This window comes from Accipiter gentilis, chromosome 15, assembly GCF_929443795.1.
Source record: "Accipiter gentilis chromosome 15, bAccGen1.1, whole genome shotgun sequence".
In the NCBI taxonomy this organism is placed as follows: Eukaryota; Metazoa; Chordata; class Aves; order Accipitriformes; family Accipitridae; genus Astur; species Astur gentilis.
The window spans coordinates 11,658,618-11,670,607 of record NC_064894.1 but is presented as its reverse complement, the minus strand read 5'-3'; the positions used below and the strand labels follow the sequence as shown (position 1 = coordinate 11,670,607).

General features: G+C 43.9%; 2 protein-coding genes across 8 annotated transcripts in view; one reads left to right on the top strand and one right to left on the bottom strand.

The window, feature by feature from the left end:
* Positions 1-9,221, bottom strand: part of ORC3 (origin recognition complex subunit 3) — a 40,729-nt gene extending 31,508 nt beyond the window's left edge. For 2 of the 5 annotated variants that reach the window (XM_049818197.1, XM_049818202.1), the window contains exons 1-3: positions 8,977-9,221; positions 6,339-6,393; positions 2,380-2,477 (exon numbers count right to left, since the gene is read on the bottom strand). In XM_049818197.1, the coding sequence (XP_049674154.1) occupies positions 2,380-2,477; positions 6,339-6,393; positions 8,977-9,000 (177 nt within the window). In that variant the 5' untranslated portion in view covers positions 9,001-9,221. Of the gene's footprint in view, positions 1-2,379; positions 2,478-6,338; positions 6,394-8,976 lie in introns of those variants that run through there. The other 3 variants (XM_049818199.1, XM_049818198.1, XM_049818200.1) reach the window with 2 other exon arrangements.
* Positions 9,222-9,305: 84 nt separating this feature from the next.
* The window catches only part of RARS2 (arginyl-tRNA synthetase 2, mitochondrial), a 40,740-nt gene continuing 38,055 nt past the window's right edge, over positions 9,306-11,990 (top strand). For all 3 annotated transcript variants that reach the window (XM_049818207.1, XM_049818206.1, XM_049818205.1), the window contains exons 1-3: positions 9,306-9,384; positions 10,190-10,263; positions 10,881-10,986. In XM_049818207.1, coding sequence (XP_049674164.1) covers positions 9,346-9,384; positions 10,190-10,263; positions 10,881-10,986 — 219 coding nt within the window. In that variant the 5' untranslated portion in view covers positions 9,306-9,345. The remainder of the gene's footprint in view (positions 9,385-10,189; positions 10,264-10,880; positions 10,987-11,990) is intronic.

The window sequence follows — 11,990 nt, the reverse complement described above, 5'->3', positions numbered from 1 at the left end:
GTTACCATACTACAGCCCTGCACTTAGGCTTTTTGTTTCTAATCTGGATCCTGATAGTGCAACTGGAATTTCTCACCTTACAGGAAGTGAATGTTTCTGAAAGCCCTTGATGACATGTATCGTAATAAGAACATTTGCAAGGTCACTGCTGACAGCAGGGGTCAAAACTGGGGCACCTTGCAATATTGAAACAAATAAGGACCAAAATTCACCTTCCAAAAATGAAGGACAGTTCCTGCAGTACTTTTGCCAGCTTTTCATATTGTGAGAAGGCTGAAAGGATGTCATCACCACACGACAGATGGTGCTGCCACAATTGCAGCACAGTTTATAATGGACATACAAGGACCAAGAATGCTCCGCAACAAAGCACCTGGAAGCTAAATCCTCTTCACTCTCCAACACCTCAAGGGGATACCAGAGAACTGGGAAAACACCAGCACATGCACATGGCCTGCCAATGAATCATCAGGTAACAGTACCCTGGAAAAAACTTTGGAGAATATCCTGCTAGGTTCCCTTAGCACAGTACTAGAACTTCAAGAATAAAAGTCCAAACCAGCAAGCCATGCAATTCCCAGGTATTCTGTCACGGATCAGGTTTACTACACCAGGGTTTGAAAGTATATAAGAAATAAAATCCTGACTGGATAAAGCCCTCACGTACGTGGTCTGACCTCACAGATGATGCCGCTTTGACCAGGAGTTCAGACTAGAGACTTTCTAACGTCCCTTCCAACCTGAATTATCACACAATTTTATATGTAAGAACAATGATCACCTCCAAGTTTGCCAACAGTGGGATAAAAGGATGGTAATTTGAAACTCAGTAGAAAAAGACATCAGATACCCCAGAAGATGGATAAAGAAAATTCTATGTATAGCAGCAAAAGTAACTGCAGGTAATCTGCCCTTGGGCAAATCAAACTCTAAGGCAAAGTCCGTATCAATTTGTCAATATAGGATGAACTGTCTTCCATCAAGAAGAACAGAAGAAAGAATTTGGCAAACTCCTAGCAGCCTCAAAAAAAACAAGGGTAGGAGATTTAGAACAGGAAAGAATGATGGTTTTCCAGATTGCAACAGTTCTGTGCTTCTGAGTGGTTAAGGCTTTTGCTATGATGGGCTGTGCCTGCTGCTCTGGGAGAAATCCCACAGAGCACTAGGAAAAACACCACCGCTTCTTCAACCTGAAAACCCTGTAGCTACCGTTGGCAATGTAACCATTGTCTCAAAAGCCTTGACAACACTATGCCAAAGAAAAAAGATCCAAGAAAAGGTCTTGAAGTAGCTACAGAATGTCATCTTCCCTATAGTCCACTGTGTAGCTGACAAGACAGCTTCTGGTGCAGCTGCCAACATTACAGCCGATGCTGGTAGCTAACCCGCCAAGCTGAAGCAGTTGGCAGGAAGATACCAAATATACATCCACAAACTTCTGTGTGTTCTCTATAACCAGCACCACGATGCAGTGCACTGCTTTGCACGGCCTGGCTACCTATGGTTTGAAAAGGGTGCTGACTAGTCAAAGTGAGCTGGATCATAGAATAGTAGGAACAGAATTAGAGGAATTTATGAGTTTAGCCCAAGGGTCCAGATTGTAAGCTACATCCAGCTGGCTTCTACTGTACATCCCAAAACAAACTTTGGAAAAAAATTCTCATAATGTCTAGAGCCCAATAGCAGGCAGAGGAATATGGAATACTTGCCCAGAATTCTTGACACTGAATAGAGGAGGAAATCCCTGCTGTACGGAAGCAATTATTCACACCATTATGCAAGCCACCTGGCTATAGGGACACAACAACAGCATGCCATCTAACACACAACAATTAGGAGGCCACAGTTCAGTATGAAATTAACTCTGATCCCCACCAGAAAACCCCATTGACACTGTCCATGCTAATTCAATAGACTATGCTTGCAGCTGTGTCATTCAGTATTTGACATCCATGCAGTTGTATTCACATAAATCCACTGCGAATCCTGGGCTGCTATGAATTCTGTAATACTGAGGTAAAGAGCAGCCTAAAATCCTCAGAGGGCTGGCAAGCATGTAACCGAATTGAAGGTAGAAAACAACAGTATGCCAGGAATTAATAAAAAAGACAATTAGTAAGAAGAGAAGCTTAGAAGCAGCAGCTTGAAGCACCAAAAGCATGTAGTTCTGTGGTTAGAAGTAATGGGTAATTGATGGATTTATTATTACTATTTTATATTCTGGACAGGGATTTCAGTCTCACTCAATATTTCTGGCCCTTTTATTGCTTTAACTAATTGCCCTTTTAAGCGTGTGGAAAAAAGGTCTCCAGAAACAAAGAAGCAAGCAGCGTTGTTATATATGCAAAGCACCGCTTTAGTGTGAGGTGCAAGACTCACCTCTGTTTCCGATTTGATCTGATTCCATAAAGACTGACAAGTAATAAACCGCAACTCAGAATCCTCTGAATCATCGTTTTTTATTCTGAAATCATTAGCTAGAAGACAGAAAGCAAAGGCAAGCACAAATAAGATTATTAAAAAAACACATTTTTTGTTGAGAAGAAAACAAAGCACCCGACTGAAACAAGAACATCTTAATATATACATACCTAAGGAGATGACTTTTCTCTTAACCAGTTAATTAACTGCTGGTATCTGGTAGAATAAGCAAGGAAAAAGCAGAATCTATTACCCAGGTAAGCAGGCAAAAGGTAAAGAACTGGCTTCCATCTCAAGTCCCAGATGAGCTAAAGGCTAAATCAGAGCAAACAGCCTTTATTATTAAAATAAAATATTTTTTTTAAAAAAATCTTTCCTTTGTTTCAGAAAGTTTTGTGGGTCTCTTTCACCTAATAAATATTCAATCCTCCTTCACCATTACAGTCAGATATGAACCATAAAGGCCTGCAAGAATAGATACATGAAAATCCTTTCTGTTCCCCAGGGAAGACGCAGCTAACACCAATTTCCTGAAAATATTATGGTATAGTGAGAAAGGACTATCACGTTACATGAAATACAGATTTATTTATTCTTTTAAAATACATTTAACCGACACAACTATGCCAGCAAAACTTTTTAAGCGCAAACCAGGCCTACATTTCTGGCTCACCTCTAAACTACCTCTCACTTCTATACATGCTCTTTATGAAAAAGAAAAGGAGAATCAGATCCTTTTTGGTAAGACAGTGTCTTGGCACATTTTCCAAATACATCTGGCTTCCCAGGTGCTGCTCTGCCTCACAGATATGAGTACAGAAACTCTTCACCAGCTTCCAACTAAGAAGGTAAGACAAAGCTAGGAGTAAAATCGGAGACTGAATAAAAACTAGTATAACTGAGTGAGATTTTTCTCAATTGTTTTTCCTCCCACATTCACACAATCTACATTTCCCTTAAAAGAAAAAAAAAAAAAAAAAAAGGCATAGGCTTGGAACCATCCTACTGCCAGCATATATTAAGGAGGCCTGGTATAGCTTTAAGGCTTCACTAACAACACCTGGAAGAACACAAAGACTGAAAGTTAAGTAAACAGCCTGTTAACTGTTGCTACAAGGCAACACTAAACACAGCAATTTTTTTTTTCTAAACGTATGCAAATTAAAAGCTTAATTTGCTAGCCATTAACATCCATTTGGTGGCCATTCAATGGAGCATTAGCAGTGGTCCACCTCTAGAAAAGAGCCAGTTGATGAGCACATTCAGTCTCCCAAAGCATTAAGAACACCCAAAACAGCTCTGTAAATGACAGAGGCCTCATCCTCCATTTCATGGTCTCCCCTAAACTAACACCTCATTTGTATCCCTATAAAAAATCACTTAAAATACATAACCCACTCTGATTACACAGGTCTTAGGCTTTTAGTTAAAGCAAATCCAGCCACCACATTATTGGTAATATACCAAAGAATAATACTCTTTTTATACTACCAAAACTCAAACTATAGGTGCAAATGCACACAGAAGGCCTTTTGTGGCATGCAACAGTATTATCAAGTATTGATGCTGTGAAGTTTCACACACTTGACAGGTTTGGGCTTCCAAACTGGATGGATGCATATCAAAGTACTCTTTAATTAGAACACCATCCTAACCAACTGCTGTGAAAAACCAAACTAGCTCACCTCTGCCTCTCTTTTTTCAGTCAAATTAATTTTTATTTCTCAAAGCACGTGCTAACTAACAACATGTTTAGTAGGATTTATCCAAGCTTAGATTACTAATCTAGCAAAAACAAAAACATAATATCCAGTAAAGGTAAAATTTCAATGTTGTTTAAGTGCGTAGGTCTTGGTTGTTCATTTATTTATCTTGCAATGACTTGAATGACAGACTGGATTCTATTTCCCTGCCTCTCATTCCCTAAACTACAGATGTGCCAACTCTCATGGAAAAAATAACTTGGGATTCATTTTAAAGTGGGTGTTACAGTAAGTCCCTCCGGTAAAGAGGGACCACCTGCTTTAAATGAATGAGCCTGTGGTCATTTCCACAAGAATCTGGCCTTATTACTTTCCCCTCCACTTCTGTTATACAAATTGTCACTCCTTTTGACGGCTCTGGTGATGCCAAAAAAAAAAGTTTAACCTGGTGTGGCAGGTTGATCCTGGCTGAACACCAGGTGCCCACCAGAGCCATTCTATCACTCCCCCCTCCTCAGCAGGACAGGGGAGAGAAAATATAACAAAGGGCCTGTAGGTCGAGATAAGGACAGGAGAGATCACTCACCGATTACTGGCATGGGCAAAACAGACTCAGCTTGGGAAAAATTAACTCAATTTATTAATAATAAATCAGAGTAGGGTAATGAGAAATAAAAAAATATCTCAGAACACCTTCCCTCCACCCCTCCCTTCTTCCCAGGCACAACTTCACTCCCGGATTCTCTAGCAACATCCCCCCCCCAGTGGCACAGGGGGACAGGGAATGGGGTTTACGGTCAGTTCATCACATGTTATTTCTGCCACTCCATCCTCCTCAGGAGCAGGACTCATCACCTTCTTCCCCTGCTCCAGCATGGGGTCCCTCCCACGGGAGACAGTCGTCCACAAACTTCTCCAACATGGGTCCTTCCCACAGGCTGCAGTTCTTCACAAACTGCTCCAGCATGAGTCCCCCTTCCACGTCACGCAGTCCTTCAGGAGCACACTGCTCCAGCGTGGGTCCCCCACGGGGTCACAAGTCCTGCCAGAAAACCTGCTCTGTGGGCTCCTCTCTCCAAGATCTGCAGGTCCTGCCAGGAACCTGCTCCAGCGTGGGCTTCCCACAGGGTCACAGCCTCCTTCAGGCACCCACCTGCTCCGGCGTGGGGTCCTCCACAGGCTGCAGGTGGAGATCTGCTCCACCGTGGATCTCCATGGACAGCAGGCGGACAACCTGCCTCGCCATGGTCTTCCCCATGGGCTGCAGGGGAATCTCTGCTCTGGCACCTGAGCACCTCCTCCCTCTCCTTCTTCACTGACCTTGGTGTCTGCAGGGTTGTTTCTCTCACATGTTCTCACTCCTCTCTCTGGCTGCCATTTTCTGTCTGTCCCAGCAACTTTTTTTCCTTCTTAAATATGTTATCACAGAGGCACTACCACTATCACTGACTGGCTCAGCCTTGGCCAGCAGTGGGTCTGTCTTAGAGCTGGCTGGTATTGGCTCTGTTGGACACAGGGGAAGATTCTAGCAGCTTCTCACAGAAGCCACCCCTGTAACCGCCCCCCACTACCAAAACCTTGCCACACAAAACCAATACACCTGGGAATAAGAACAGTAAGTTTCCTGAGTCTCAAACAACAACTATTTAAGCAGCATTATTTGTGGCTCCAGTTAAGAGTCAGTCCTGTTCAGTCTTTCTCAAATGACAAGAGACCTGTATACAGAGCACAAAGGCTGGAGAAAATAGATAGATAGATATAACAAATACTAGTGGACAAAAGCCATGGGATCTTCACAAATGGCTTTTCTTTCTTCTTTTCCGCAAGAAACTTAGGCAAACTACCCAGAATATGATGAGACTTAGGAATGGGATATCATTTCTGACTCCCATAGCTTAAAAGTGGCTCACTCGGACTCTTCAGGTAGTTTGTCAGTCAGTAAACAATTTATGGTAGCATGGAAAGGAGTTCTCTTGTAAAAAAATATGCAGAGACAAAGATAGCTATACAGTCTTGATTGCTGGAGATGAAAAAAACCATTTATACTAGTCAACAATTTGCTGGGGTTCCTGCAAAGAAATGAGTTTTCAGCAATATCGACATCAAGGAGCAACAAAAATACTCATGCAGCTATGACAAAACTCAATTAGATGTGGTAAACCTTCCAGGATTAACCCTTTTCAAGCATAGAAATATATATCAAAATGCACTAACCTGTTTCCTGAGACACCCTTCTCTTCTTGGGACTTGGTTTAAAAACAAAGCAGCCCTAAAGAATAGCAAAAAAATAGAAACTTCAATATAGACATCAATCTGACTGGCTCCTGAGGCCACTTTATTCTCCTTCAGTTTCAGTGCTCCATTAAACCAATAATTTGAACTGAATTACCAGCATCTTAAGGATATCAATTTGCATGTTGTCCCTTTATATCCCTGTTTCAAGCTGGAAAAACTAGTGGAAGCAGTATCCCAGCATATTTGGGAGGAACTTTTCCATCTTTCCACTATGTTCTTCAACTCAACCATCAACTAGAACAGCAGCAGATTCTTTAGATGTCTCATAACCTCCAACAGGTTTAGAATTAAGAGGAAAAGATTCCCTGGGAACACATCATTAAAGTTTTCTCAGTACAGTTTCAGTTAAAAACAAAACAAAACAAAAAGGAAGAGGCTGGGATGCATAGAAAAGGTGATCCAGAATAATGCAGTGAGTATTATTAAGTCACTTACAAAAGCCAATGACATGCCCCAGCTACAGAAGACAAGTACATCCCAACTTGAAAAAGTAAAGGTGGTTAGAAGCAGAATGGTTTGGAAAAGATTCAGATAAATAAAAACCCTGGCTCCAAGGAAGTCCTCCAGGTAGAAGTCATCTCCCACTTAGATCTGATCCTTCACAAAGGAGAATGAAATAAAACACAAGTATTAAGCTTTGAATTCTGGAAGACTTTTTTCATTTTCATCTAGAAAATCTGAAATTTCTTCCCCCATCCTCTCAAATAAAAAATAATTTCTTTTGAAGAGTTATAATGATTTCCTATATATAAGAAATCATATGAATTCCCCAACTCTCACTGTGAGGTTCTTGTGCCACAGCAAGGGGGAAGGAAACACACAAGTGTTCAAAATAGATAAACAAGACTGATTCAATCCTATATTTCTCATACAAGCAAAGAATTCAACCTAGGACAGTTCAGCCACTAGCATAAGAATGATCTAGTGAAAATAAAACTCCAGAGGTATGTTCAATTTCGATTACAGGCACTAGTCTGTTAGGTGACTTCGACATGTTATTTCCTTTCTTATACAAATAAGAAATTGCAGTAAACCACTGATAACAATATTGGCCTCCTCTGAAAAACAGCCTTATGAATTCCAGATGCCTTAGATACCTTCCATTTTACGATGCATATTAACAACCATCTAAAAACGGCTGGACAAAAGTTGTAGTTATTCTACAGACCCTAAACACCCTGGAACAATTCCACTACAAAAAGCTATGCTACAGTCTTATTTATGCCGCAGTATGCACAACGTGTCAGAACAGTAATTCATGAGAGCACAGCTGGAATCGGCCAAAATAACTATAAATCATATATATAAGAGAAGAAACAATGCATACCTAATCAAATCAAACACAAGTATTATTTAGTGCTTTATAAGCATTGGATTTCCCTACATCGCTATATGTAGCAGAGACCAGAACATAAAATGGCAAAAGTATTACATACATGACACGGCAGGCAAGGTGGGTAGTGAAACATGCCCCCATAACTACTTAAAGGCAACAGCCATTTCTGAAAAGGAGATCCACTTGTTTTGGATTAAATTTTAACTTTGTTTCAAAGTACTTCCCTTTATTCCTGAAAGTAGTAACCTGCACAGTGACTTCCACACCAAAGGATCACAATTCAGTGAAAAACTATGTAAGGGATGAAAGTCTTCCAATGGCAAAACACATCCCTTCCTGCTGTGGACCACTGCTATTTTTGAGTACGCGATCAAGCAAGACAGGAAATAAGTTTAAGCTTAAAATGCAGCATTTTAAGTCTCGCTACATACTAACACTCTGATAAATGCGCTGTCCCTGCCGCCAACCCTGACTAAAGGCCAGATTAAAGCTTTTGGCTCAGAAATATCAAGGCGATAATAGCTATTAACATTACGCGTGAGTGACACCACTTTTATTTTTATTTCTCCACTAAATTAGTTTTGGGGGAAGACGCAGCGAGTGTTTTAAAGTGGCAGCAAGCGATGCCAACAGACTTTAGCTGGAAGTGACAAAACCAACAGCCACACCACTACTGCTCAGTTCTAGGCGAGGTTTACGTCAAGTACGAGCGCTTTTTGCGTGCTAACAGGACAGGGGAGTAAGACGGGAGGGCTGACGGTTGAGAAAAGTCCCTTGGGTAAAGCGGGACGGAGTGGGCGTCGGGGCAGGGATGAAGAGCCACCAAGGCTTGACGCGGGAAGGGAAGGACGAGACGGGAGAATAGGGCGACTGGGAACCTGGGCGCAGGGCATGAGGGAGACAGCAGCGGATGAAGCGAGGAAGAGGAGCAGAGGCGGGACGCGACAGGGAGGCGGGGCCGTTCTGCGGCTCAGTTCCTTCAGCAACCGCGCTGTTCTCCTCAGGGGGGGGCCCGGTAGCGACCGCTCAGTTCGAAGCCCCCTCCCCCGTCCCGCCGAGGCTTGCAAGGGGAGCAGCCAGCGCTTTGGGCACGCCGGCCACGGTACGAGGCCTCGGGCCACCCCCGCCGCCTCGGCAAGGCGGGAGGGAAACCCGGCGGCCCACCCGACCCGACCCGTCCCGTCCGGAGCGGCGGTTGGAGAGCGCCCCCTCCCCCCTCACCTTGGAGACGGAGCACGTGCTCATGTCGCCTCTCTCGCGCCCCAGGCCCCAGCGGTACCGGACGAACCGCCCCCGCCGCCCGAGCCGGCTCTCGCGCACCCCGGGAACACCGCTCCGGCCCCCTGCTTGTCGGTGAAACGCTCCAGCACGACGCGCTCGCTTCGCCGCTCTTCCCCCCCCCCCCTCCCCTGCACGGTGGGACAGCCGTCTGCCTCTGCGCACCTCCTCTGCGCAGACGGGAGGGTGAATAGGCTCTCCCACCCCCGTCCTGAGAATGGTACTACCCCTCCCGCCCAGGGGGCGGGCAGAAAGGAAAAGGGGGGGGGGCGGGGAAGGGGCGGACGTGACCTTCCGCCTGGCGGCGCAGCCATGGCAGCCTGTTCCTTTCGGAGGAGCATCGCTTCCCAGGTACAGCGCTCCCTCCCACAGCTTGCGTGGAGGAGGGGCGCGCCATAACCGAGACGTCCCCTTCGCTCCCTCACCCAGACACAGCCCCCCCCCCCCCCCCCCGCGGGTATCTTACAGTGGGCCCGACCCGTTGCCACGGGGCTCGGCGCGGGCTTCCCTGCCCCGCCCCTCTCTGGCGGCAGGACGGGAGCGCGCTCGAGCGTCTCCCGCTGCCCCCCACCCCGCGCGCGGGGGCGGCCGGTGAGGGAGGGGTGCCCCTCCCCCGCCGGCCCTTGGCGGGAGGTCTGACAGGACGGCGGGCCCCGCACCGTCCCTCACACCGCCGGCCCCGCAGCAGGCGTGCAGGTCTCCCCCTCCCCCCCCCCCCCCCCCCGCAGGCTTTAAGCCCATGAGCGGTTACATCGGGAGACTCTTCATGTTGGCAAGAAGCCAGCCCTTCGCAGCTTATTAGAGAGGCCCTCGCGTGGTGTGGGACTTCTCGGGATAAGCTAAAAGGGAGGTGTAGCGACTAGGTCAGTCGATAGAGGCATGCCAGGGTTTGACGGCATCCTTCCGGGGAGGGGAAAGACGCTATACGTGGTGTTTTGTCTTGCTAAGGCTCCTTTAACATTTCTAGGGTTTGTATTGCATATTTTTTTATTGCTTTTAATAGTTAATAAGTATTTGCTTTTTTACTTGGGTTGAAATTTGCTTTCAGACATAAATGATGTATATTCCCCCCCCCCCCCCGAGTATTTAAACAAGGAGCAGTATTTTTCCTGGCTCTTTTTTGCTTAAGACAATTTGTTCTTTATTTCAAATATAGCTTTCAAAGGTTTTGGATCTGCCACCAGAAAATTTAATAAAGTCCATATCTGCAGTTCCTGTCTCCAAAAAACGGTAGTGTTTACCTTTTATCTTACAATGTTATGTCATTTTATTATTTTTTGTTGTGCTTATTATTGCAAGAGCTTAACGGGACTTTAGGGGAAAAGAAATGCAGGAAAACCAAACCTAAGCTAATATACCAATCCGATTATAATAAGATACCTAAATCTAATTAAATCGCTGTATTTTTTCAAGCAAGCTCAAAATAAATATAATTGCTTAAGAAGCTGTACAAATTATAGGCAGTGCTTGAGTGGCAAGTGTTTCTGCATTAATGATCTGAATGTGAAACTGCTTAGAACCAATATTAAGTTATCATGGATTTTTTTTCAGTGTCCTGCTCGAGAGTAGTAATGATGTTAACAAGTAAATTGCATTTATTCATGAGCACAATTTTTGTTTATTCTGAAATGGTGTTCTCGTCATATCTACTTTATGATTGTATTAGAGCAATGGTAATATTTGGCCTTCTGTTGCAGCTTTCTAAACTTAGTGAACTTTCAGGTATCTGTGACTGGGTTACGCTTGGCAATTAGACTTGTCATGTGCAGAATCAGCTTGGATCTGCCAAATCCACCCGTCGTTTCAACACGGGTTTTTTCCTGATTTTTGTGTGTTCTTTTTTTCAGGCATGTTGCTGATTTCCAGCTCTCCATTGCTTCTGTAACAGAAGACAGTTCTACTGATTGCTTAGCACAAGACCTTCATCTTCAAGCTCAGAAGCTAGCTGAAAGGGTATGCTAATGCATTAATTGTATGTTTATGCAATAACAAACTTACAGATTAGAGGTGTAACAGGCATCATAAGGTAAATAGTATCCCTTCTCCAAGCATCTGCTTGGGTCAGAGCAGTAGTGACTATACACAGAATCTTCACAGGGGATTGGAGAAGCGGTTTTAGTTAAGGTTCTTGTGAAATTATTGTTTTCAAATAGTTTGAGAGTAAATAATATTTGTGAAGTTAGGAGGGTATCTGAAGGTTATGCCATGGTCTGTACTGTTGCCCAACACTTGAGGAAGAAATTGAGTATGCGGTGGCTTGGAAAACCAAAGACTGCAAAATCCAGCACTAGAATGGCAATGGATAAACTTACCCTGCGGGACTAACAGGCCAGACTTTAAAATTCCTAACTACTCGAAATTGAAGTTTCTTAGAACAGCAATTTTTTCAGGTGTGCTAGTCTGGGAAATGGCAGTAGCTGAGGTGTTAAGACTAACTACAGTATAAAAACGAAGCAGCATGCAAAACAATGTCTACAGAAGTGACACAAATCTTGAAGGAAGGGAAGGAAAGGAAATAAAAATTTGGAGAAGTTGGCATGCATAGAGTTGAACAAAAGTGGGATCAGAAAGGTGACGCTGAGGTTTGAGGGATCATTTGAGCTGAAAAAAATAATTTACAATCTAAAAATGTGTTGCTGATGCCAATGCAGAGGAGTATAAACTAGGAAATTGTGGCAAAGTTAGTTGCAAAGAGGAGATCGAATAATGAAAGCGGAAACAATTCTTGATCTGCATCAGAAGGAGCAAGCTTGAGAAGGAATCAGTTGGGTTGCTATTATGATCAGGCATTAAAAAGGACAAATAAAAAGTTGTAATACTATTGAGAAGCTAAACTATTTCTCCATGTCATTCTTCATGGCTGAGATCTTGAAGAGATCCATATCTTGGACCCATTCTTGTAACAGATGAATATTCTGACTTAGGTAAAAGAATAACTGATAGTGCACAGATGTACA